Source organism: Temnothorax nylanderi, unplaced genomic scaffold (genome assembly GCF_030848795.1).
Source record: "Temnothorax nylanderi isolate EJ_2023f unplaced genomic scaffold, tnyl_v1.0 TNYL_tig0167_pilon, whole genome shotgun sequence".
NCBI classification, from domain to species: Eukaryota; Metazoa; Arthropoda; class Insecta; order Hymenoptera; family Formicidae; genus Temnothorax; species Temnothorax nylanderi.
In genome coordinates this window covers 105,420-132,609 of record NW_027249229.1, presented here as the reverse complement: position 1 = coordinate 132,609, position 27,190 = coordinate 105,420, and the positions used below count along the sequence as shown (strand labels likewise).

The 27,190-nt window shown below is 36.7% G+C and overlaps 6 protein-coding genes across 15 annotated transcripts; 3 read left to right on the top strand and 3 right to left on the bottom strand.

Annotated features, from left to right (window-relative positions):
- Positions 1-2,771: 2,771 nt before the first annotated feature.
- Positions 2,772-6,967, bottom strand: Rab35 (RAS oncogene family member Rab35). The gene is made up of 3 exons (XM_071715513.1): positions 6,419-6,967; positions 4,933-5,357; positions 2,772-4,669 (listed from the first exon to the last, which is right to left on the bottom strand). The coding sequence occupies exons 1-3, from the start codon at positions 6,468-6,470 to the stop codon at positions 4,541-4,543; spliced, it is 606 nt and encodes a 201-aa protein (XP_071571614.1). The 5' UTR covers positions 6,471-6,967; the 3' UTR covers positions 2,772-4,540.
- Positions 6,968-7,500: 533 nt separating this feature from the next.
- On the top strand, positions 7,501-12,046 carry Sotv (exostosin glycosyltransferase sotv). 2 transcript variants are annotated; one of them, XM_071715504.1, is made up of 9 exons: positions 7,501-8,595; positions 8,661-8,844; positions 8,921-9,060; positions 9,145-9,370; positions 9,437-9,617; positions 9,713-9,879; positions 10,028-10,171; positions 10,315-10,376; positions 10,459-10,568. In XM_071715504.1, the coding sequence occupies exons 1-8, from the start codon at positions 7,865-7,867 to the stop codon at positions 10,360-10,362; spliced, it is 1,821 nt and encodes a 606-aa protein (XP_071571605.1). In that variant the 5' UTR covers positions 7,501-7,864; the 3' UTR covers positions 10,363-10,376; positions 10,459-10,568. The 2 variants fall into 2 exon arrangements, with proteins under 2 accessions (XP_071571605.1, XP_071571603.1); XM_071715502.1 differs by lacking the exon at positions 10,315-10,376 and adding an exon at positions 10,651-12,046 and having other exon boundaries at positions 7,502-8,595; positions 10,459-10,587.
- Tasp1 (Taspase 1) lies at positions 10,978-14,629 on the bottom strand. Of its 4 annotated transcripts, none has more exons than XM_071715508.1 (10): positions 14,530-14,629; positions 13,754-13,876; positions 13,593-13,660; positions 13,226-13,497; positions 13,076-13,155; positions 12,881-12,948; positions 12,690-12,806; positions 12,413-12,596; positions 12,193-12,344; positions 10,978-12,019 (listed from the first exon to the last, which is right to left on the bottom strand). In XM_071715508.1, the coding sequence occupies exons 1-10, from the start codon at positions 14,612-14,614 to the stop codon at positions 11,927-11,929; spliced, it is 1,242 nt and encodes a 413-aa protein (XP_071571609.1). In that variant the 5' UTR covers positions 14,615-14,629; the 3' UTR covers positions 10,978-11,926. The 4 variants fall into 4 exon arrangements, with proteins under 4 accessions (XP_071571609.1, XP_071571610.1, XP_071571612.1 ...); XM_071715509.1 differs by lacking the exon at positions 14,530-14,629 and adding an exon at positions 13,946-14,282; XM_071715511.1 differs by lacking the exon at positions 14,530-14,629 and adding an exon at positions 14,081-14,282.
- Positions 14,630-15,124: 495 nt separating this feature from the next.
- Positions 15,125-19,493, top strand: LOC139777856 (sentrin-specific protease 1). Of its 2 annotated transcripts, none has more exons than XM_071715505.1 (3): positions 15,125-15,368; positions 16,252-16,369; positions 16,710-19,493. In XM_071715505.1, exon 3 carries the CDS (start codon positions 16,797-16,799, stop codon positions 18,534-18,536), a length of 1,740 nt encoding a protein of 579 aa, XP_071571606.1. In that variant the 5' UTR covers positions 15,125-15,368; positions 16,252-16,369; positions 16,710-16,796; the 3' UTR covers positions 18,537-19,493. The 2 variants fall into 2 exon arrangements, with proteins under 2 accessions (XP_071571606.1, XP_071571607.1); XM_071715506.1 differs by lacking the exon at positions 15,125-15,368 and adding an exon at positions 15,451-15,713.
- A 414-nt stretch (positions 19,494-19,907) lies between these two features.
- On the top strand, positions 19,908-22,295 carry Tbcb (tubulin-binding cofactor B). The gene is made up of 6 exons (XM_071715512.1): positions 19,908-20,295; positions 20,369-20,512; positions 20,621-20,708; positions 20,790-20,981; positions 21,069-21,141; positions 21,223-22,295. Exons 1-6 carry the CDS (start codon positions 20,176-20,178, stop codon positions 21,338-21,340), a joined length of 735 nt encoding a protein of 244 aa, XP_071571613.1. The 5' UTR covers positions 19,908-20,175; the 3' UTR covers positions 21,341-22,295.
- Positions 22,245-27,111, bottom strand: LOC139777851 (protein unc-45 homolog B-like). 5 transcript variants are annotated; one of them, XM_071715495.1, is made up of 6 exons: positions 26,592-27,111; positions 26,246-26,377; positions 25,609-26,028; positions 24,963-25,292; positions 24,440-24,883; positions 22,245-24,058 (listed from the first exon to the last, which is right to left on the bottom strand). In XM_071715495.1, exons 2-6 carry the CDS (start codon positions 26,249-26,251, stop codon positions 22,337-22,339), a joined length of 2,922 nt encoding a protein of 973 aa, XP_071571596.1. In that variant the 5' UTR covers positions 26,252-26,377; positions 26,592-27,111; the 3' UTR covers positions 22,245-22,336. The 5 variants fall into 5 exon arrangements, with proteins under 5 accessions (XP_071571596.1, XP_071571597.1, XP_071571595.1 ...); XM_071715496.1 differs by having other exon boundaries at positions 26,246-26,780; positions 26,846-27,111; XM_071715494.1 differs by having other exon boundaries at positions 26,246-27,111.
- Between the last annotated feature and the right edge of the window lie 79 nt (positions 27,112-27,190).

The following is a 27,190-nucleotide window of genomic DNA, read 5'->3' as shown; positions in this document are numbered from 1 at the left end:
TTTCGTTGCGTGGTGGGAGGGCGGGAGGGGCCGGGGGCGAGGGTGAGACACACGGAGCGCACACTGTACAGCCCCGGACCACATCGCGCGTGAGACTACCCTGACTGCCTCGCTTGCCGAAATCCCGGAATGCCGCCGCCGCCGCCGATATACCGAATAATACTAAATCCTCGACACGATCGCTCATCGCTCTCTATCGTCTCTCTATCTTTCTCTTTGTCTTCCCCCCTCTCTCTCTCTTGCTTCATTTTTTCATTTTTTCCAACAGGACGACACAGTTGGAGACTCTTCGAAAGTTCAGGGGAGTCGAGACGTGATAATCCTTATCCGTCGTTTATTTTCCGCTCGACGAATTTTCGGTCTACCAATATGGACTCCATCTATACTTCACGGTCTACAGTTTTAAGCCTTGTGTACACGATACTAGAAATCGGTCCGAGTTTCGATTTAAGCCAATCAACTTGCAGCTCTTACAGAAAAGCAGCAGTTTCATTGGCTTAAATCGAAACTCGGACCGATTTCTAGTACCGTGTACACAAGACTTTAGGCTGATATTTCATATGTCGACAAATTTTTTAAACATATTGATTGGCTGCAGGATAGAGAAGTTCTCGAGTTTCTAGAAATCCTCTATCTTGTAGTCAATCAATACGTTTAAAAAATATGTCGTACGACAAATGAAATATTACCTTTTACGATCATACGCGCAGCTTCTTCGCATCTTTCGAGAAAATTCTAGACGTCGGGCGAACACGCATCTCGATTAGCTAGCTAAGATCCCAGCGACTTTAGTACGCGATATTCGATATTCGTATAAAAACGACCTTAATTATATTTAAAAAAAAACTTGCACAATGGTATTCTGAGGTCATTATTCGTGACGCGACGCACAATAGGTATCCGCGATAAATAGGCATGTAACAAGACACAATGATCAAGATATATAATCTAAATAATTCGACACATTCGATTTGCAATTATTTTTTAGATCGTCTGTGTAAAAGATTTAATACTAGCTCACGTCCTCACGTTCGGGCACGAATTTCCGACGAGATATTTAAGCAGCGCCCCGTTCCACGACGACTTACAAGACAATTTGCACGCTAATTAACGGAATTGCAGAATCGTGCTGCAAATTCGAAACGTCATAGCGCGTTTGGCATTTCGAGACACATAATGAGCGTGAAGAAATTACAATTACGCACCATGCGACTTCCCAAACTTCCCAATATGTAGCTTCTTATATTATTATCGGCTTAATAAACGATTTATATTTCTATATAAGTAAAGTATTACAGCAAGTTTTTATCAATCGACTTTCGCGAAGAAAACTTTTATAGCTTTATTGAAAGACAAAAGCAATGTTACGAGCGTTGTAATTTTTTTGTACACTTGAAAGGAATTAAAATTTGTGGTCGAAACATTGTGTGAATACTTATTAAACAATTGTTTCAATAAAGTTGCCAGTTGTGTCGAGGAAGCTAAACCATTTCTGTTTCTGTTAAAGCAATGTTTATCGATATATAATCAACGGAACTTTCGAAGAAAACATATGCGATTCGCACTTATCACAAGAAATTTTACGAGTGCGAGGGTGAGCGAGATATTTTAATTTATTCCAGATATTCGTTCGATTGATGCACCAACAGCGGCTTGCACATACTCATTATGCAGAACAATTGCAAATACAACGGGACCGTGTCGCCTATTCTCGCGCGCGGATGAATCGGATAATTTCTTATTAATCTAACATTAAAAAGAGAAAACTTTGCGTGTTACGTCAATAAAGCGTGCGGATATACATTTTCATCAAAATTTATACCATCTTAAAAGATCGGCAATTTTTCTTATGAACGATCAATATTCAACTGCAAAGTAAAAGAATAATAATGATATAATGGCGGTAATAATTCTGTGAAATAAGAAAAACTATATAAAAAAAAGATGATGGATACGAGAGTTACGTGTAAAAAGCGAGACGGCAACAAAAATGCCATTACGAAATCTCTTGAATAAGTAATAGTGTATAATAAATCTTTTTATAATTATACTATTCTCTATAAATAAAGAATAAATTAAAAATAGCAGTGCCGATGTTCTACGTTCGTAAAACTGTTTCTCGGATTTTATTAGATTCATTAAAAAAAGACATACGACATAAGTATACATTATTTTGTAACTTAGGAATAATTACAAAGAATTATATATTACATGCATGCTCTCTTCAAAATACTGGTGTGGCTAGACGTAAAAGAGCACCGTTGCTCATTTGGTATTTTATTGAACGTATTTTATCTTCTTTTTGCGCGGATCGTATACCTATGTAGCGTCTCATCGTCGAATCGTGAATTTCGAAATCGTACTTTCGCAAGAAACATTAACAATAACAGGTCACAAGTGTGAGCCAGTATCTTACTTTTCGCGCACAAATAAGAGATAACGTGTGAATATAATGCTTTGGAATTTCGTGATCGAAACACGACCACGTTATTATGTTTCAAGCGCGAACGTGTAACATATTTGCTCGATTCGAACTCGAATGTCAGTGCGTGGACAATAACATCGAGGCTCGAATCCTTGAACGTTACCCGAATCGATCAAACAATGTAGCTTTAGATTGACTGGGTTCGTTCGCGTTCGAATTTAAAGCTTTCGTTATATATTTACATATTTTAGGTATTCTTCCGTGAAAAATACATACGTCTAACTGGAGTAGAAATCAACTTAGCGGGCGGGGGGGGGGGGGGTGAAGGTGATACTTGTTACGTACATACATGTAGTCTCCTATTTATTTATAATCATACGTATGTATAATAATATTACAACGTTGCAACTGTATAACAGTAAACAAGATTGAATATGCTCGATTGAAATGCTTGGTGAATATGCCACTAAAACTGGCAAGTTGAGAATATGTACATATTGTAGGATGTCGCTTTATTGCCTCTAAGGGAGATATGTAATTGATACTAAAAAGAAAAAAAAAAGAGGAAATAATAGCGATATTAATTACAACAATTACAACGGGAGCGGGGAGTAGGTACACGCAGCAGTATTACAGTGGCAGCTGGCGACATTATCTTAACTATTATCACAGATTAATACAGACAGCTTCTGTCATAGCTGGACATGACCGATCGTTATATTTTATCATCTTGCTATCTACCCTTCTGCAATAAATATTTAATCGTGTGTATGTGTGTATATATGTATATGTGTTCGTCGCAAAAATGCATGGGCAATTTAAAACCTGCGTATCTATATATTTGAGTATATAAAATTCGGACGTTTACAAGCTTTTCGTCTTTCCCTCGTTACCGAGCCATTAAAGAAACGTTAGATTCATACACAGAATTAAACAAATGAGATAATACTGTTCAATATTTTATTAATGCATAATGATGCACGCGATATAAATACTTGCGCATCCTAATGGAAGCAATAACATATAACTGATACTTTTGGCTAGCAAATTTAAAAGTCTTAAAAAATTATAAGAAAGAAGATCGTATTCGATAATTTTATAGGGTATTATTTAAAACTTTTTTTAAAAAACGTGCTTTTAAATATTATTTAATGTACAAATTAGATGCTCACAGATTCCATCAATTTAAAAATAATAAGAATTAATTATAGCTAATTATAAATTTTTACGAAATACATATTGTAAATGCGGCTATTGTTAATAAATCTTGTTGATTAGTCTTCATATTTTGTGACAGTCTTACGACAGGAAGTATATTGAATTTTATATGACCAAGCAATTTTCGTATAGCGATCTTTTTTTATACCATGTATAATGCCGTTGCATATATCATTAATCCATTCCGACTGAATCTTTTAAATCGTATTGAAAGCGTCATCGAACTACAGGAACCTTAATTTTACTAATAAAACGCCCTAAAAATTATTTGGACCAGCTAACAATATTTGTCGCCCGTTTGTTCAAGAAACTTTAATCCTACTCGCTCTAAACACGACTTATTTAGCATATGGTAACTCATTGTTCAATGCAGCAAAATTTTACAATGCACAAAATGACCCTAGAAAAATTAGCGGAAGATGTTCGTTAGTTTCGTTTAACGATTACATAATATGTATAACGCCACTTGTGTATAAAATGTGTGTATGTGAAACGATGGTTTTTAACATATACGCGTATATGTGAGTGAGAGTTACCCTTTCGTAAATATTACAAATGAATAGGCCTTTGTTCTTCAACGCAGCACGCGAAAGTATTCGACACGTTAAAAAAGAATGCCGCATACACGATATCGTGTTCACTAAATAAGCCCTACGCGCTCGTTCGACATTTCGATTCTATTATGTTAAATACTAACGTCAAAAAAGTATACTTTAGTTAGGATACAATCTTAGGTATCGTAATTGGAATACAAAACTCAGTGTTAGAAAATATCAGGGTTTCCAGCGTCTCATGTCCGCTCGTAATACTAACACATGCTCTCTGTTTTATTCTGTCCTAATTATCGTATCAAAGAATATTTCGTTTATAGGGAGTAGCGTGCTTGTACAACGCTCGCTAACAACATTTTTTCCTGTGCTGTTTTGTGCTTTTCCTCAAGTTGACTGTCTCATTAGTCTGTATGGCTTGTCGCTCCTTACGCTCTTTTTTGGTCCGCAACACTTGCCGCGTTATTGCCATAAACATCTGCAAGTAACGCATTACTATTAACTTACAGTGAGGTGTAATATATTAATAGTATAAAGTATATAGTATAAAGTATATATTATAAAGTAATAGTATAAAGTATATATTAATTTAGCTGAATTTAAAGTATTTTTCAACTTTCATAAAGTAATCTTATCATCAGTACAATAAAGAAATAATCGTAAAACAAGTTAAAGTTTCTAGTTTTATTTTACAGCCTTATATAAATTAATAACAAAAAGAAACCAACGTAATATGCATACCTCCTCGACATTGATGTTGTCCTTAGCGGAAGTTTCAAATAACTGAATCCCCATTTGATTGGCGAATCTTTGCGCGTCTTCCGTTAACACCACCTTCTGATTAGGTGCGTCATTTTTATTCCCTACGAGTACCCTGTTAACCACATCACAATTCTGTTCGATTTCATGCAACCACCGTTTAACGTTCGCGAACGTATCACCGCTGGTCACATCGTACACAACTATAACGCCGTGCGTTCCCCTATAGTAAGTTGAAGTTATTGTCCGGAAACGTTCTTGTCCAGCGGTATCCCAAATTTGCAGCTTTACTCGCTCACCATCTACCTCCACGGTTTGTATCTTAAAGTCCACTCCTATCGTAGTTATGTAACTGCCGTTGAAGGTATTGTCAGCGAATCTTAGAAGCAGCGAGCTTTTGCCTACGCCTTAAAAAAAAAAAATAAAAAAAAATTATTTTTTATATTAAGATGTATATAAGTAAGTTGTTTAAAGAAGACATAAAAAAGGCATAAATATTTTTAAAATAAAATTATGACAAACACATGTCATTTCCATATTATTCCAAGACGCATTATACAAGACGCTTGGTAACATTGTGACATGTAAGGTCTATTTTTTTACAGCTGAATTAGTGTATACTTTCTGTACTTAAAGTAAATATATATATAATATGTTTGAAATTTGTGAAAGCAAGAAGGAAAGTTCTAATGCAGTCCAGTGCAGCACCTATTAATTACTTCTATCTATATTAAATTAAATAGAATGAAAAATTACTTAACTATCAAAAAAAACATCAAAGAGAAAGAAAATAGAATAGAGAAAACATTATATATAAATACACAAAGAAATGAGTGAATGATAACAAATATCTTTCAGTTTCCATATTATTCCAAGATGCTTTGTATTCTATAGTTTATTCTATCCACTTTAAACTAAATAGGATAAAAAATTATCCTACTCAATCTCTCTTTCTCTCTCTCTCTCTTATTTAATCTCTTTGTTATTTTTAGCTCCCCATTATCGCGACGTGATGCATTATCCTCCACCACCGTTCTAAATCTGTCGTGCAGGAAGAACAATTTTCGCATCATGAAATCTAAGCACCACGCCGGGGGGGGGGCGGTGCGATGGATAGCCGACATGTATATCCATTGTCGGGCCCCATCATTTAATAAACTGCCGCTAAAACCGCGTAATGACAGGCGATCAGCTCGCATGGCGACGCTCGGCGCGACACAATCCGTCCTTTTTCCGCCGCAATCTTTTCACATCTTTCGCATCTGGAATGAAATTTACGAGAGAGAAAGAGAAAGAGAGAGAGACAGAGAAGGGGGGAAAAAGGGGGAGAGAAAGAAAAATAGCGATAGAAACAAAGGAGGTTATACACAGAGCGCAGGAGAGCGCGGCCAACGACGAACGAGAAATCGTACGTCACCGCGGACGGTTTGGCGCACGGTGATGCTGCACCCGCGTGCATTATATTTACCGCTGTCCCCTATGATGAGCAGCTTGAACAGATGATCGTACTCCCGGGCCATCTTAGCGCATATGACGCGCGTCGCTCCTCCCTCGATGCTGCGTCGCACTGTCGCAGCCTCCGGTCCGGAACGGAACGTCTCTCGCTATGCGCCTCCCGACGACAAGTCGACGCGGCGCGCCTGCGAGAGGGGTATTTCTGTACGATCTCCCGCGGATCTCCTCCGGTCCTTCGCGGAGCCGCCCGTGCGCGCGTTATCGCGGGGCCAACGTCGGTTGTTGGTTCGGTACCGAACGTGGATCGTGGGATCGCTACCCCCGCACGATCCCCAGCAGTAGCAGGATCACCAGCAGTACCCGCGACTCGTCTGGATCGGAGGACGACTGCAGTGTCAAATGATCGCCATGTCTATACGTCGCGGTATCACCACTCATTATCATTACGGCGGGAGGGAAAAAAAAGGCCGCGTTCCTACGTTTAGCGCGACGCCCATCCCATATCAGATTGTCACCAGCCTGTCACCGCCGCCATGTTCCTTCCCGCGGGCGACCGGGGCGACCTAACGGCGGCGTACGGCGTTCTCAGCCCGGCGCGCGAACGATGTAATGCTCGATTCTCAGGTCCATTTTTGTCGAGATCGCAAACTTACAATTCAATATAAAATTGAATAAAAACTATCGATATCGCCTTACGCGATTGGAAGAATACAAAAGACACAAGTATCAAATTGTCGTCAGAAGACCCGCAGAATTCTAAATTGAAGCACGTGGCATTGGATGCATCCATGAATTGGTTCTTTCTTACTTTTGCATTCAATCAAACACACATTCCAAAAAGAACACAAGACAAAAAAATATATCGTGCAATTGACGCGCAATTAGAGAATTTCTGAGCCTCTAAAGATTTTTTTCATTTAATGTTTACGGTTATAATTTCTAATACCTTGTTACATAAATAATAATATAATTAGAAGAAAAATAGACCAAATTTAGCGCAAACTATGTTCTTTGTATTAGATACGTGATTGGTCCATTTTTTGGTTATCCGTGAATAGACCTTTATGTTCAGTGCAAAGGAAAAGGACGCAAATAAAACGAACAAACTTGATTGACTTTACGAATATAACCTCACCATGACAGAATTTTATGTATACACACCGTATTTACATCATAAAGTATTCTTAGTTTTGCACTAATAGTCTAAATGACAATTTTGTGAGTCAAAAACGAGAGGAAGGGTGATCTTAACAATGAGAATTATTTTAATTACATACGTACCGAGATAAATACTTATATGTGACAGCTCTCTTTCACATGTCAACTTGTCAACTATACCCTCTGCAGATGTTTGACGTTATTGTTATTACAAGGGAAATTTATATACTTGAATGAGATCTGTATAGAACAATATATTTTACGATATCTCATAAGAAGAGAGAGAAAGTAAGAGAAAGACATGGTATTACCGGCACGTATAGCACATAAAGCCAACAGAATTTCATACCATTATCACAATATCTTTATGATATGTCTATTATTATTTACATTATTTATTGTACTGATCTCGGTGTGCTATTTCAAATTTGGCAATACGCAGAAACATTCCAAATATATTCCTATAACGTTGAGCGACATAAACGCTTTGCCCATCCAAACGTTACCTGCCGACTCGAGTGCAGCAGACGCGACCAATTCTTCTTGTACATACTTCTCTTGTTTCAACGTGTACCGATGCGGCAGCCAAGGGACCAAGCTTCTGGTGTACGTCTATCCGCTCAAGGTATACCTGGACTCCGTGAATAGACCGGTAACTGGCCAGATGACGAAAGAGTTCTATCAAGTTCTGAGCGCTATTATCAGCAGTAAATTTTATACTCCTAACCCATACGAAGCTTGCATTTTTGTCCCTTCCATCGACACTCTCAACCAGAATAGATTGAGATTACAAGAGGTCTCTCAGGCGCTAAGAGCGTTACCTTTCTGGAACAGAGGAGAGAATCATCTAATCTTCAATATGGTGCCTGGAAGCGTACCAGACTATAACACGGTCATCGATGTACCGGTAGGGAGAGCGATGATTGCAGGCGCTGGAATGTCATCGTTGACATACAGGCCTAGCTTCGACATTAGTCTACCAGTCTACAGTCCACTTGTAAATAATCTGAAAACGAATCATAGTAACATGAGGTAATGTCGTGCACATGTTGTTTCTCATTACACATATATGTAGTAACGATTGTTTTGTATTTTAGACTATGGCTAGTGATGTCTTCGCAAATCAACATTAATACTGCTTTTGAGCAAGATTTGATGGAAATAAAAACGACGTATCCAAAAGACATTTTGGTGCTGGGTCCATGTCTACATTTTAATCCAATGAATAATACAATACGTTGCATAGGAGAAGATATATACAAGTATCCTGATAGCTTGCAAGTAATACAATTGTAATTAATGAAAAATATTTTCTTTTATTAAAACATGATTAAAAGTATTTTTTTTTTATTTTTAGACAGCAACCTTTTGTCTGATAATTCGTGGTGCTAGACTTGCCCAAAGTGTACTCTTGGATGCGATGGCTGCTGGTTGTATACCTGTAATTATAGCCGATTCTCTAATAATGCCATTTCATGACGTAATCGATTGGACCAAGTAAGATGCACTCATAAATAAATATTTTCTATATTATCTTTTAATACATGATTCATTTCATTTATAATTCTCTCTTATCGTCAGAGCTGCTGTTTTTATACGTGAAGTTGACATTTTGTTAACGATACAACTGCTAAAAAAGATATCTCACCAACGCATCACGGAGATGCAGGAACAGAATGCGTGGCTCTACGATCGTTATTTCAGTTCGATGGAGAAGATCACCGAAACTACATTAGAAATACTTGCGGACCGCGTATTTCCGTATTTAACGCGAGATTACTCGTATTGGAACGTACCACCTTACAAGGTAGATATAATTACTAAAACAAGGAAGCTTGATCTTTTCCCATGTCAAGCAAATCGTTTTATGCAGGGAAAGCCTTCACCACTCTTTCTGCCGGTGACTGCTCCTAAGACACGTGGCTTTACTGCCGTAATATTAACGTATGACAGACTGGAGTTGCTGTTCCTATTAATTAATAAACTTGTGAAGGTGCCGAGTCTGTCCAAAGTTCTAGTAATTTGGAATAATCAGCATAAAGATCCACCGCATTGTAAGAGCTTTTAATATATTCATCTTAATTATTTATTAAGTTTTAAGTACGTACGTTAATTTTATTCTTCATAATTCAATATTGTAACATTGTAGCTACTAGGTGGCCAAAAGTCAGTAAACCATTAAAAGTAATACAAACGAAAGAAAATAAGTTGTCCAACCGTTTCTATCCATATGACGAGATTGAAACTGAAGCAGTGTTATCAATAGATGATGATATTATCATGCTGACTGCTGATGAAGTAGAATTCGCTTATGAGGTATCGCTAATTTGTCTGAAATATTTATACAAGTATTTGAGATATTTATATATCTCAAAAATTACATACACAGTATATTTATATTATCTTTTCTAATACTCTAATTGAATTAAAACATATATTGTAAACATATATGGTAAACTTGTAGGTGTGGAGAGAATTCCCGGATAGAATCGTTGGATTTCCATCTCGCTTACATATGTGGGATAATGGCACTAACTGTTGGAAGTACGAAAGCGAATGGACGAATAGTATTTCTATGGTTTTAACAGGGGCGGCTTTTCACCATAAAGTAAGCTGATGCTGTTAAACTTACAATACAAACGCTTATGCTGTTCTCTGTTCAACAACGCGCTCAATTATGTTGTATTCAACATTTTAACATTTCAGGTCACAAACATATTACTAAAAATCCTTTGATTTTATTTTTTCCAGCAAAAAACTAACATCCTCTCCTGTTATCCTCACCTCAAGAACATATAAGTTAATCCAACAAAGTAAATTACACCATTTCTCATACGAGCAATTGGATCGTGCAATTATCACATGAAACTTTACGTCTTTCTTAATGTCTTTCAGTATTGGAATTACATGTATACTACGGCCATGCCTGGAGACATAAAGGAATGGGTCGACGAGCACATGAATTGCGAGGACATCGCAATGAATTTTCTGGTAGCAAATATTACTGGAAAAGCACCATTAAAGGTAGGCAAGACTTTTAACCAATGTACTGGCGGCGTTATCTAAAAATTGTCTAAAATCTTATAGGTGACACCAAAGAAGAAGTTCCGATGTCCCGAGTGTACCAATACCGAAATGTTGTCCGCGGATTTGACGCACATGGTGGAACGTACACAGTGTATAAATAAATTTTCTTCTATTTATGGGACTATGCCGTTGGAGTCAGTTGAGTTTCGTGCAGATCCGGTGCTCTTCAAAGACGTATTTCCGGAAAAATTGAAACGATTCAACGACATAGGCAGCTTATAATTTGTGTATAGTTTTCTACTGAAGTAATCATGGAAGTCAGTTTGATATAAATCGTAGTACTACGATCCTGGTTAGAAATCTATTGAAAAGGAAGAAAAAGGTCAGTTTATCGAGAATGTACATATTTATTAGTTGAGATATAAAGTGTCTAATTATAATAGAGTCAGATTTATTCAAAGCTAAATTAGATCCGGTATTTTTTCTTACAATATTATATGAAAATGGTTATAATACAATAGCCTATAAAAATATTTAACTCGTAACGCTGGTTTGTTACAAAATCTTTTAAAACTCGTATTACATTCTGTATTCGTGATAATAGTTTGAACTCGCTTTGCGTTATTTAGCTATTAATAACAATGAGTTGTAAAAATTGTTTTGGAGTCTCTTCGATTGAAGGGGTTAGATGCCTTCGATCATATCCCTTGGACACAAGTTCTCTCTTTTCCTATTTGAACTTTATAATGTATATTTACTTCATCAATTTTCTTTTTGAAATTGTACAGTATTTTGATTGTAAACCAATCTTTTTTTTCTTAATAGAGTCAAATATATTTATTTCCTCTCGAAATAAATTGTAGATTTTGTTAAGAAAGATTACACACTTGGATAATTAGCTACAATTCCATTTAAAAAGTGATCTCGATATCACCTTAGTTCTAGACTCTGTTGGTTGTAATGGGACACTATATACACATGTACTTTATATGTATTATATAATAGGTGAAATATTTCTGTATATATAAACATATAAATCGATATAAACAAAAGATTATTTCAAATTGTTATCAGGATTGTATTTGCACATGTTAACAGTAATCATCATTGTATTTATACAAGGTACCTGTAATTTACAGTAATATAAAATTTAGGAAAATATATTTGCTGTAGAAAATTGTGATCATGGAAAATTATTTAATGGCAGCATCTATGTATTTCATGAAATTATCGTGGTTTTATATAAAAATTTTATGTATAAGATATTTTAGGCTATAAGTAATAATTCTTTATAAAAGTTTATTACATCTGAGAGATGACGTATGTAATCTTATTCTCAGACTTTGTCAGGTTCTGTTAGCTTAAAGCAGACACCTTCGACAACAGCTTTCTTACCTACCTCATGCGATGGTAAGACCGACATGTAACTCTAGAAATAAATGGATCTTTTAACAAAGATGACTTATATTTCATATTAATGATTATTTTAGAAATTTATTTATAAATCAATTTAAAAATATTTAGAAGTAAATATTTTACATTTATAAACATGTATATAAAGACTTTACAATAGTGCAAAGAAAAAAAAAATAGAATACATACCATTGGTGCACGTTCACATGTATTCATGTAACCTATTATCATAGAATTTGTGGAATGACTCCAGAGAAAATCGCCAGATCCTTCTTGTGGCGAATACCGTACAGCGATGACACCACCGAGTTTCTGTTCAAGTCCATGGAGAAATTTCGAATCTGAAGAAAAAACAAACAGTTTGTCATCGCTTTCATTAATCGTCAATTATGCTAAATCTGCGACATACCGATAAAATCTGTGCTCATTGCTCGATGCAAACTCGTAGTCGGACAAGATGTGTCTGAGATAGCTTCCGCAACTGTACGCGCTAACGAGGTGCGCACAAGATGTTCTCCACAACCTGAAGTACTAGTGCCTACTGAATACGGAGTATCTTTGCAAGCCCAGGCACCACAGCCCCATACTCCAGCCTAAAATTAGAACAAAAAAAATTCGGTAAACTACAACGAAATTTATATATAAGAAAATGTATTTGTACAAATATCGATATGATAAATGAATACCTGCCCAACTCTTCCGGGATATTTTAAGATTATACCACCGCTCGAGCAAGCCGAAGCGATATTTCCATTATCATCAACACATATCGCACCTACTGTGTCCATCCTTTTCTTAGCACACTACAGCATAATTAAATAAATGATTATATAAATTTTACTTAAAATCAAACTAATATAAAGTAACTTCTTCATACCTTTTGAACCTCGGCACTGCAACCTTCCACTTTTCTTTTATAATGCTTGTATATCTTTTGTGCTCTCACTGGGGAAATACATTGGATAAATAAGTAAAAGATACACTAATAAAAATACTGCAATTTATACATAGGAACTATAAATCAATTCGATTTGCTAAAAACTTAAACATTTCTTATGTAAATTCTATATACCTGATATTAATTGTTCCGGTGGTAAAATTTGTATGCCCATTTCGTGTGCCCAGATATGTGCTCCATTTCCAACCAAAAAGCTAATAAAGAATGAAAATTATTAACAATGCTTAAAATACAATCGTTAACATTTCAAAACTAGAGGAGCACCTAGGTGGAATTCTGCCGTATGCAAACTTAATGGACTGCTGCTCACACAAACGTTTTGCCAACAAAACAGGATTTTTTATTCCGCTGACCGCACCGACCGCACCATACTGCAAACTGCTGCCGTCCATTACACTCGCGTCGCACTCCACCGTTCCATTCAACGTGAGATTTGATCCGAATCCAGCGTTTGTCATAGGAGAATCTTCCAATACAACCACTGCTTCGACCACTGCGTCTAACGCGCTGCCATTGGACTTCAAACTTTGTGCTGCCTGATGAAACATATAGCCATAAGAAAAATAAAGAATTTACAGAAAATTATAGACATGTATATCACGTGTAATTAAAAATCACTTGAAAATCTTACCACTTTGCACGCATCGCGACATAACTTTTGATATTTTTCCCTGAGCGACGCCGAGTGTTGTCCAGCACCTGCCAACAACAAAAAAATAACGAAATGTTACGACAGCTTAGATACAAATATGTATTAATTACAAGTCATGCCTAAATACCTAAATTACATACCAACATGTACAGCAATAAATCCTTGCTTATTATCACTCATTAGATTGAATCTTGTTTCTCTCGAGTATATATTTTCTATTCTATTTATATATTTCTCTCGGCGAGTACAAAATTCTTCGCAAGCTGCAAGGAGTACCGAGATGAATAAAATTAAAAATCAACCTAACAGGAGTTTTAAATATAATAAATCACAGTGTTTTGGCAGTACTGCTTTTATTTAAACAAAATTTATAGCATAATCGAAGTGTCGACGACACCAGTGTGTCCCATGGTGTGTCCTCAAAGAAATCTCAGCCTTTATAAACATATAATTAAAGTTAATTGTACTTGTGAGACCTTGCGATCTTGCGGATTCTTCTTCAAGAACTTAAAAACTGTACGTATATGCGAACATTTTTAACTGCCTCTTATTTTCAACGCGTGAACCACTCGTCGCAAACGCACGAGTCGAAACGAAAACAAAGCGAGACTGAGCGAGACTCCACGAGATGAGTGCTGCGGGACGCGGGAGTGTGCGGGAGCACTGCTCCTTGAAGCTGAAGGCTGAAGTAGGTTGCGTATAGTGCTTGTGCGTGCGCAACGCGACATGCGACTAACTTCACCGACTTCACGTGGCTACGAAATCGAACGAACGAACAGTACCAGCGGGCTACCATCGTAACAGGTTAAACTGTGCTCAAGGGCAGATTTCTGAGATTATTTTGAGACGAAAATTCCAACACCAAAATGTCGAGACTATAATAATTAGTTATAGGCATTTATAAAGTTAAGATCACCTAAAATTTGCTTGGGATCGTCAAGCGCCGGATGTCGAGTACTTAATCTTAAGATTCTATCCAGCCAGAGAATCTGATATAACATCTCAAGATCATATTTGAGACGATTTTAATAGCGTTTTTGATTGGCTGGGTTGAATCGAAAACGTTAGAAATATATCTTATAATAATAAATCTCATATAACATATGTGTTGCGCCCTAAAGCCCCTTGCACAATAGGCGATAGCGATAGCGATAGCGACAGCGACAAAGTTGCCGACAAAGGTATAGCTTTGTCGGCAACCTTGTCGCTGTCGCTATCGCTATCGCTATCGCCTATTGTGCAAGGGGCTTAAATCCCTCTAATTTCAATAATTTGAAATTCTCGATCGACCGTGTATCTATAATTTTTTTTTGCGAACATTTGTTTTTACAAAAAGGTCGAAGATTTATATTATTAATTTGCTATTTTTACAAAAAGCGTCTGAATAATTTTTCTTATCCGAGATTCGGCTTTTCCCTCCTTTTTGCTCGTTCCGAAACTAATCAAACGTGTATCATGCGGCAGGAAAAGGAGATCGAAGCAGAGAAGGCGCTTGAGTCGAAAAAATACGCGGGCGGGACTGGCGCCACTGGCGGGAGTGGCCAACCTGCTCCGCGCAAGGCGCAAAGTATGGTAGCCGAGAGCGCGATATGCAGAGGCCGCAGAGGGTACGCCACCGCTGGTTATGTTCGCGACGTTTGCCAAATTAAATGTTCCATGGACGACAAATTGCGCGTCTGAGAGGCCGGATGAGAAGGCGTCGTCCGGGCCAGGCCCCGCTCCGACCACGTACGGCGAATTCGGCGCAGCCCTCGAGTAAGCATCGACCGGAACACGTCCGTGCACGTCCGTGCGTCGCACGCCGCACGCCGCGCGCGATGAGGTTAACCTCACTCACATCACGTCGTTGCGCATACATTTGCATAATCGAGATTTCTTATTATAATGAATTCGCACGTCCGCGCTATTCCGCACTGACCGGTTCTATGGACGTTTTTACGTGTGAAAAAAGGCATCGGAACATTCGGAACGCGAAAGTGCGGCAGAGTGTCCTGGCTGAGATATCCAATGTATATTCCGCCAAAAATTGCTTTTTTGAATCGGGTATCTTTTCCGGTGAAGATATATATGTATCTGCGTCTCCGTTGTGTTTTTATAACTGTTAGTTCTGTTTTTTGTAACTAAATTTCCTGTATTTTCTTATCCTTTCTCTTTTTCTGTTTGACACTAAATTACATGTCTTTCATTTCAATCATAAATAATATTGAAGTTTGTTTTCTGTAGCTGAGAGATAATTTTCTGTATTTTCTATCCTTTCTCTTTTTCTGTCTGCCACTAAATTACATATATTTTTCATTTTGATCATAATCATAAGTAGTCTTTAGGTTTTGTTTTTTATAGGTGAATTTTCTGTATTTTTTTTCTTTTTTGTCTGATGTTAAATTATATGTCTTTTATTTCAATCACAAGTAATCTTTAGCTTTTTTTTATTGATGCATGGACTATACTAGAACTTTCCTTCTCACTTTTGCTAAACTTCAAACATACCCATTTTATTTTAAGTACAGAGAGTGTACATTCTAATAAAACAAACAGACCTTTTATTGTACATTAGTGCAGAATAGTACAGACGACCAAATTACTTTAATTGATGATAATTTTATGAGGCACAAATGATAACGATGGTCTTTTCTTTTAGGTTGAATTCTTATTATCAGTTCTCACAGACTCGGTGGCTTTGTTAGAGATCGAACGAGATACAGATCGGCATTTGGTTATACATCCTTTTGTCTAATTTCCTGATGTAAAAGCCTGATGTAAGTAATCCTGTTTTGTAAAAGAATGTAAAAGAATTGAAGATTGTTCTTATATTTATTACTAAATGCAGTTTTATAATTTTCGACTTCAGATAAATTTAAGGTTATATGATATCCCACTCTGTATCTAAGTCTTATACAAAATAAATAAAATTTGGAATTGGATGAGCATATCATTAGTATTATATATGGGATATATAGCCCTTAGCATCTATAGTTTGCTGTAAAGTTTCATTGCATGGTTTTTGTCTTTGTAATATTTATATTTATAAGATATATAAAAATTATATTAAGGGCCACATTTATACATAAGAATTTCTTATTTTTTGTTTTTTTCTAGATCGAGCTACATTAATAACATATATTGAATGGACAATAATATAATCAGGATCTATATATATATTAATGACCATCTATATATATAAAAATGACCATGATATTTGATTTTCTGAAGAGATTCTTCAGATGGGCGGATGAAGGTTCTAAGAAACGGAAAGCTTCCGAGGACCGCAACTCTGAAGAAGAATATGTAACACCCAAGAAATTTAAATCCAATTGTAACATGGCACATACAAGGGAGCCGTATTATTCCGTTGATGATAGCGACGATGACGATATCACGTTTCTCGGCGAGCAGAAATGCTCGCCGATAAAATCGTGCGCACAGTTGAACGGTACTCATAAGAAACAGCCGCAACATTACGATATATGCGAAGTTATGTATTCCAGTTGTAAGTCTACCTGTTCTCTCCTGCATCACAGTAAATCGCCTAAGGAGTTTAGTTGCCATCCCAAACACAGGATGCTGCACACCTGTCACAAGTCTCCCACATTATCAAAAACTAATCAACTGAAGGAGAAATATCAGTATGAAGAAATGTTGCAAAAACTGGTTCCAGATAAAATACAGGTATTCGATAAACGTACGGAATGCACACCGAGGCGTAAATCCATAGAAGTAATTGACTTAGAAAAGCAGTCGGAAATATTAATACGCAACAACAAGAGTCATTCATCTGTCGCTAATATATCTAAGACGATGACACCGTCATACCATAGAAGCAGCATGTCAAACTGTACTACAATAGACAAAGAAATAGTTCCTACTTCAAACTATAGGATTGACAAGGACGTCATGGCATATCTGCGGTCCAATAAAATAATTCCAATTGATAAACCCAGTACCAGTGGTGCAGTGAGACGTGCTCCTCCGTCAAAGTTGCCTATTAAGGTTGCCGCGACTAATTCGTTGCGCGACGAGCTGGCCGCGAAAGCTGTCATGAGGCAAGATTTCATCCCGCAAGTTAATAAGAAGTACGACGAGCGTATTGAACAACGGAACCGAGAGGCCGAAGAACTGAAGAAGATGACATGCGTCCTGTCGAAGCACAACAGATATGTGCGAGAAGCAGCCCTGGAAGAACAGCTGGCGCGTTCTATGAAATATTGCCTGGCCGTTATAGAAGACCGGGAAGAGCCAGAGGAACCGGCGTTGCCGACGTTAACCGACGTGATGTTGCGAGAAGTGAGAAGCGCGATCGCGCCAGGACCCTCGGGCGAGGTTCTTGCAGAAGGTTTCGGTCTGAGAATCACGCGAAAGGACCTTCACACGCTGGCCGACTTGAATTGGCTGAATGACGAAGTAATTAATTTTTATATGAATCTGCTGATCGCCAGAGGCACATCTTCGGACAAGTATCCGAAAGTACACGCGATGAACACTTTTTTTTACCCAAAACTTCTGTCGGGCGGTCACTCGTCGCTAAAGCGATGGACCAGGAAGGTAGACATATTTGCGCAAGATCTTATGGTTGTGCCTGTACATTTGGACATTCATTGGTGTATGTCGATAGTAGATTTCCGGAATAAAACAATTGTTTATTACGACAGTATGGGCAGCAATAATCCAAAATGTCTGGCGGCGCTAAAACAATATTTACGAGATGAGAGTTTAGACAAAAAGAAACAACCTTATGACATGAGTGACTGGAAATTGAAGCCCGCCAGGAACATTCCCCAACAAATGAACGGCAGCGATTGTGGCGTATTTTCGTGCATGTTCGCCGAATACGTCTGTGCAAACAAGAAGATAACGTTCACGCAGGACGACATGCCGTACTTCAGGCACAAAATGGTTTATGAGATACTGAAGGGTAAACTTTTGTAAGGGTCATTATTGCTTCGACAAGATCGAAAATGGTAAATGCTATTGAGAAACTTCAGATTAACGATATGAAACTGTACTGCAATAAAACTTGAGCAGCTTAATTTATTGGAGAATTGTTTGGAAATAACACATCATAATTCTGTACTACTATTCTTAAAAAGAGAAAAGAATAGAGAAAGAGAGAGAAAGTTTTAACCCCTTTCTGTAATCTGTGCTTTGTCATTAAAAAAAGAAACGTAAAATCTCGTATCTCTATTTTTTAAGAGCACATTTCTGTTTTAAAGCACGAGGTGGAGAATGAGAGAGAGAGAGAGAGATATATGTTTATTTTGTATAATAATTATAATTCGGTTATCCTCGGATAAAGTGTAAACAAATTAATATAGATATACATGTGCATATATAGGTATAAAAATGTGTTTTTTTCGCTGTACAAGCAAGACGGTGATGTAGTCTCATCATTTTAACTAATCATGGACGAAAGGATTGCAATATTTTTATTTTTTTGACGAGTTTTCACGATCGTCGTGACCCTCGAAAGTCGTAAGGACGGTCTCATTTTTGTAGAATACGAAATTACTGAATGAAAGTGTGGCAATCCTCCCGTCCTTGACTGTACAGCCGCTCCACTTTCAATTTAACATGCGTTTAACATCTTGTATATTTTCTATTCGTTTCGGAATTAATTTATGTATAAAGTTAAAGTTTTGGATTATAGTATTGATATTTTGTTTACGATTATCCACATTAATACAACAAAAACGCGTATTAATTTCAGCATGGGTATGACTTTAAAATAAATAACTTCAATGAACATATTTGGCAGAGACATTGTATTATTTTCGATCCCTCAAATTATCATTCACGCATCTAAGGCTATATTGTTACGGTCTCAAATGTAAGATATTTATTTAAGCTAATTTCTTCGGTCGTGAAATAATATTTTGTGAAATACAATATTTTTCTACGCTCTTATTTCTCCTCTCATCCTCTTTTTCTTCTTTTTAAAATATAATTATATGTTCCTCTCATTTCAGTAACACCATGTATATGTGTGTGGGTGCGTATACACACTTTAAAATTGATTAATAATATTTATTGTATTATTGTTATTTAACTAATTTCTAAAGCAAATTACGATATTGAAATAATTTGAAATAACTTCCTAATTGTTATGTGACTCATTCTGTATATTTTCTGGACATTCGTAAAACATATAAACAACAGTATAAAAGAAAAATTATAAAAAAGCTCTTGAACAGAATTGATATCATTGTATAATTAATATGCAAGCTTATTTAAGAATTATTTGACGTCGACTAGCCAACACATATGCATACACACATATATACATATATATCGGTTTAAATGGCGGTTATATGGCGGCATGACCGCAGGCATGACGTATCGCTGGAGCTTCGAGAGTTCTGTCAAACTGTTGTTTATGTTTACATCTTCTGTAATTAACGCGAATAGAAAATACTAGGCGCGTGAATTTATTTCATACGATTGTATACAGAAATAGGGTTAACAAATTCATTATAATTGCATTCGGAAACGAATGGTGTAAGAGATACGCGAACGTCTGAAATCGGTTAACCTATTCCGCAGTAGCCGGATATCGCAAATATCAAGTAAAATGAGCTCGTGCAGTGTGGTCACGTCCGATTTTGTGAATTTATCGATCACAAACTCTGGCCAGGAGTCATGTTGGGTGGAACGTCGCTTTCAGAAGGGTATAACTATCCATGAATTTAAGGTAAGACGCCTCTTTCTTCCTAAATTAATCACTTGTGTATATACATATAGAGATTTACAAGGCGAAATTGTAGGGCAAACTGGAGCTTCTTACCGGCGGTAACTCGGCCACGATGACCGTTGAAGTTTATGATAAGAATGACAAGCTCGTTGGCAGATTGGAGGAAGGACAGCGTCTCTTGGGATCGTACCCGATCGACGATGGGATGAGGATACACGTGAGTATGCGGATACTGCAACACGAAAGCTTACATCTTACTGAGGCTTACACCCACTTCGAACATCTGCAGCTGCAAAATCGCGAATAAAATGTAACAAAATTGCAGGTTATCGATAATTTCTCATGCATCGCACAAAATCTGGACGATGTGAAGAAGTTTGAGATATCTGAGGAGGAGTACGCTAAAAAGACAGGTGAGAAAATACGTTTGTATTTGTCTTATAATCAAATGAATAAGAATGAATAAGATGTATTCTATTTATACTTTTTGGCAGACACCGTTAAGGCGTTCCTGGAGAAGAATAAGCTGGGAAAGTACAATGAGGAAGACACGAGAAGAAGAGCGGAAGAGAAGAAGCTGGAAGAAGAAGCGGAGGAACACTTGGCTGGTTTATGTAAAGTTGGAGACCGCTGTGAAGTGTCCGTTCTAAATCAGCCGAGGCGAAGAGCTACTATCTTATATGTCGGTTGGTAGAATCCTAACACGTTCACAGTCATATTTTCACTGAAAGTATTTTTTTATTATTTATGTTTAAATGTTATGTTCTTATTAGGTAAAACTGAATTCAAAGAAGGCTGGTGGATCGGTGTTAAATATGATGAGCCTCTTGGCAAGAACGATGGGAGGTGAATATATTTAATTCCATTTCAATTATATATTACTACTTTATCTTTCTTCCTTTCTCACATTTGTTGTGTCGTCGACAGTGTCGGTGGTAAAAGATATTTTGAATGTCCCCCGAAGTATGGTGGATTTGTAAAGCCAGCACATGTGAAGGTCGGAGATTTTCCCGAGGAAGATTTTAACATGGACGAAGAACTGTAAAACAATTGTCGTAATTGTCTCCGAATATCTTCTTTTTTAATGAAAAATTTGAAAACTTGGTGCTTTATATCATAGTTTTTAAATTAGTTAAATAGAGCTCACACAAAAATTAAAATTCTGTATTTTACACTTTATTGTGTCTGGTCACCAATCGATGAGATTTGTTTCCTAAGTCTGAAAATACAGATAATAAAACAGCATAAGGTGCGAAGAACAGTAATTGCGAAATAATATCAGTATATGATTATCAAATTACAAATTGTATGTCGTAGTGTGCACTCATGATTATCTTCTTCACATACTTTTATGGTTTTATTGGCCTTATAATTACGCGAATGATTGATATTTCAAATACAATGTTGAACATTTTGATCTTACTTGAATAAGTTGAACTGATATTTGGAAATTGTATCCAGCTTTCCAATCCTGGATGCATATAATACTATTGCTGACGTAGAAAAAGGCTGCAACTGTTAGTATTTAGAATTAGACAATTAATCATAGTTGTTTGTAAATACATAAAATTTGTACCTATGCTTTCCCTTTGTACATTTCCAATTTAGATTCAAGATTATATCATTATTTTATTATTTAAAGCACTTTATTTGAAATATAAAGAATATAAACGACATTTAGATCTCTCGACCGGCGTAGCAAATAAGGTACGATGCTACATGGCATGTGACTTCCAAAAACGCGACGCGGGCTCGGCCCAGTGATATATATGTATATCTTCGTGTACGTATTATTTCATACAATATATTATACTTTAGCAAATTTATGTAATACAAATAAACTATACGTATATATGTCCCGCACAGTAAACGTATATTTCAAGATATATAAACACGAATATAATTATATGATTGCACGACTACAAAATTGCAAAAATTTAAATGTAACATTTATTTTATTATTCAAAGCACTTTATTTGAAATATAAGGAATATACAGGGCATGCAGATTTCGAATATTTTGTCCTTTTTCAACAAAGATATCATCGTCCTGTTAGTATCTTTCCGAATTCTGAGTATACGTTTAAGGGTACATTTTTAGTATGTTCATATACCCATAACTTTTTTTCCAAACGATTTAAAAGGTCTAATTGTCCTAATCGACATGCTGCATCACGTTCCCATCTTATCATGATAATGAGTTCTTCTCTACTAGATCGTTCCGCAACAGCCTCTAAAGCAATGGATGTCAATTCCTTGATATTCTTGTTTTGGACGGTATCGTTCTTGCTCAATGACCTCAGTAGTTCTATTATGTCTGTTTCGATGAGTTTTGTAGCAAAGTCTTCCACGTTTCTTATCATACTTAGCATAAATATAATACCCATTTCTTGTATGTTACTGCTTGGATTGGTGAGTAAAGAGCATAGGAATTCCAGCCAGAAATTCGAGTCGAAAACTTTCTTGCAAGCCTCTTTGTTGGCCACCGTCAGCTTCACTAGAGCTGCAGCTGCTGCAAACTTAATATCTTGATTCTCGTCCTTGTACAATACCATAAGATAATCAACTCGAGAATTATCCTGCTCGAGATACTGGATAGCGACTTTACGGCTTAAAAACAACAGGTTTATAAGATTTGCAGACGCCAATCTCAAACTATTATCCTCGTCATTCAGAAAGATCTCGATCTTCTGAAATACTCCTTTGAATATATGTTCTCGCATGATGTCGTTGACTTCAGCTAGATTGCACAAAGCTGTTAGAGTCTGGCAATTCTCATTAACGGAACACTCCGGGTTCAGAAGATTTACGATCGGTTCAACAACCTCCGTGATTAGATGACCAGGAAATGCAACCTCAGGACGTATCGTGAGTCCCAAATGGACCAGGGCTCGCGAAGCCAGCTTCTTTCCCTTGATTGTGCCATCCAGCACTAATGACAACAATGCCTCCGTGCCGCCTTCATAAACAACCGTTTCTCTCAATTCCAGTTCATTGCATATCACGTTGAAAACGCGCGATATCAATTCCTTGCAGTTCTGACTGTCCGTTTTGGCGAGGTTCACCAGAACGCTGATCACATTGGCCTCCACTAATACGCACAATCTTTCTACGAAGTCGTCGCCGTCCAGTTTAGATTCCTCGGGAAAATGATATTTGACAAACTTTGTCAATTCTATCATCTCGGGTTCTTGCTCGTCATAAGCGTTGCACAAGTTCACCAACGTCGTAAGCATGCCGAAGAGAACCGATTGATCACCAGTCTTGGCGATCTCGATCATCATATGAATGGCTTTTTTATCCTTGATCAACTCCTGTTTGACTCCGGTGTTGAAAGTCAGATACGACAGACCTTTTATGGCCAATTTTCTCATATTTTTTTCTTTCTTTGGATTAATCAACAATCGTCTACAAGCCTCGGCCAATTCCTTGGTCACTCCATCCGCGAACGGTCTGATAGTCGCGTCTGGGTCTCCGGAACTACCTAACTTACTTAAACCCAGTAACGCTCGAACCCGAATTGAATCATCCTTAGATTGACACAGCTTTTTCAATATATTAACACCTTGGTTTATGATCGCGTCGACCTTGTCTTTTCTGGTCACAGCGGCAACGATACATTCGAGAGCCACTGTCTGCTGCAATATATCATCCGTTCCCGCCATAACGAGGATCATCTCTAAAATCCCTTCTTTAGCCACAACTGCGTTTCCAACATTTGACGGGCCGAATAATAAGGTTGTTATCGCAACTACAACACGCACCTGTAAAACAATCGATTAACTATTAATTAAGTTTTGCGTTTCGTAAAACAATATCAATTTAAAATCAAGGAAGCTACAGTGTTATTTAATTTTGATAGAAAATAGGAGAAATTTCTGGTAAATTACACTTCAGAAAATACTACAGATGACAAAGTCATATTCTTCGGTAAATTTTGATTAAACTCTGATATACAATCGTATTTTAATTTAAAATTCACAGAATATATACAATATCAACAATTGAAAAAAAACTTCTGACATTTTTGCTTTTTTTTTAACTTTCAATTGCTCAAATAGGCTATAGTCAAAAAAAGATACTCGGATTTTTATTTTGAAACAATTCAAATGATAAAAAAAGATCGAAAGTTACAAAATTCATACTTTAGATTGTATGTCAGGCGAATGCATTTTATCTTCAATAAATTCATCAACGGCGTTGGTAAATGTTTTCTCATCATCACAGTTCTTATACACGTTTTTATATACCATTGCTAAGCACACACTGGTTATAGTTCGCGTGGAAGACGTGATGTCTAACAAAGACTCAGAATTGTATTCCTCCATTTCACTGGATACCTCCATCAATCTTTGCACACCGCGAAGTTCGACAAATCGTTTGGCCCAGTCTAACATAGTTACGCAATGAATGTTACCCATAATAAGTTTTATTGTTGCGTCTCTAGCAGGGCCTGTTATTGTTCTACTTGTTATACTGTACAACAAGCACAACATAATCGTGTCTATTTCCTTTTGCGCCTCGCATAAATCCTCGTTGAGATTTGAATCGGGTTTATTATTCATGTCGATGTAAGTGTTCAATATATTCTAAAACCAAAATATGCAATAAACTTTTAATTACTAAAATACGTATAAAATAACTACATGTATTTTACTCGATAATTACCTGTAAACAATATTGAGACGCGTTAACTCTCTCTATAGATGTGCTGTTCATTAATTCCAGACACCAAGACAGACCGACGTGTTTCATAACGAACTTAGTTCGACTGAAATTGTTTTCGCATAACTCGCCTACAATACGAATCGCGCTGCAGATCACTCCCTCGTTCTTTTCCACTTTCACAAGTTGAACGATTTTGGATACACCTTCCTTTTTGAACATCTCCTCGGCACCAGTTTGATCACGTGCGAGCACAAGCAAATTATTAATAGCGATTTCACGTTCCTTTTCACTTGCGTTCACGTCAAGTGCTAGATCCAGCATTTCTGATATCTAATACAAAGCAAAATTAAGCGTATACTTAAATAAAATGATCTGCAATAAAAATTTAAATAAGTGTGACATTATATTTGTATGATGTAATTTTTACCCGTATAATGTGCAGATTATTAATTAACAAAAATTAATAATTATATAATAAAAGAGACAAAAATTCAAATCCATTTGTCAAATTATATGATATTGAGTGAAACAAAAACTCTTACCAATACATCCAATACGAAAAATGTGTTACAATTATTTTTTTATCTAGAGTAAATTATCATGTCTCGATAGTTGACGAACTTTTGTAATAGTTACATATATTTACCTTAGGACTAGTATGTGAGTTTTCCTTACGTTCTTGTACAATTTTAAGCAAGCGTCTCGCTAAGCGTTGAAAAAATTTGTTATTGGGATCAGATGAAATAATCGTCTCTGCATCCCGATATGCCTCCTCAAATCTTTCTAACGCTTCTAGTGCTTGACATCTTGTAGCCAATGCTTTGTTACAACATATCTTTAACGCACTGTTGCAGTCTTCAACCACTTTCTCGTAATTGCTCAGCTGTAAATAAGTAGAAGCTCGATTTCTGTAGAACATTACTTTGTCATGATCGTTCTCTCCTATATTCAGTGCTTTTGTGTAGTGCTTTAATGCTTCTGACAAATTGCGTTCATCATACTCATCGTTACCCTTCTTGTTCCATTCGTGTGCACTCATAACTGACTTCCTCATGGTGAAATAATTCTACAACACAAATTATATGATGCTGCATTATAAGTTTTGACATAGAAAGAATCTGACATTTTACATCTCTTGGTATATGTATTATCTTAAACGCAAAAAGCATACAAGATGAAATTATTACTTAAATAATTATATGCATGCATGAGAAAACATATGTATAATGGATCAAAAATAAGCGCACAATTCAATAATAGCAATGCAACTTCTAGTGTAAGACCTGCATGTAAATTGCAATCAATTGTTGCAATATTATAACTTCTATACTAGAAAGTTGACTTTCTAGTTGAACAATGGAAAATAACAGAAGTCAATAATTGAAGTCATCATTCAGCGTTCGTTCTCAGAATTTCTAGAAGTTGTGCATATTACAATTAGACAATGTAGAACCATCCAGACGACTTATGACGCTACATGCAAATATTTTATTACGTCTTAATGCGACAGATATGCAATTATGTACGCTTTGCTGCAAGAATCAGGGGTAATTTACATTCCTCCCTTTTTTTGCGTCGAAAATTCAACTTCCCTGACTAAAGAGAGTCTGAGAAAGGCGAGCGAATTACCTGAGACGCGTGATAAATTTATGCGTGAGGATGAAAATCATTCCATCGACATTTTTTCTTACATGAAAAAATGGTACCGTCAACCGAGCATTTCTTCTTCAGTTTTTAATATATCTCGAGTTCTTTGTTCATTTCTTGAGTTATTAATAATCTCGTGTGCTCTCGTGTAGTTTCTTTTCCCGATTATTACTACGTACGTTTAATAACCTTCGTTCAGGCCGTCGGTGAAACAAAACAGAATGTAAATTCTTTACCTGTCGGACAGCTTTCTCTTCTCGTAACGAATCTTTCGTGCTGCTCGAAAACCCTAGCTTTTCTCTGATTTTCAACTAATCGACCTTTCAACACGTGTAACTGAACCGGCAAACATTAATGTAAATTGTAAGGCCATTGAGGGCTAGGGCGCGGGTCGCAGTAACAGCGTTTATAGCCACGTGACCGGCGTAGCAAATGAGGCACGACGCTGCACGTCACGTGACTTCCAAAAGCGCGGGCTCGGCCCAGTGATATACGTACGCCTCCGTGTATGTATTATTTCATACTATATATATAAATATTCTACTTTGGCAAATTTATGTAACAAATAAATTAACTGTATG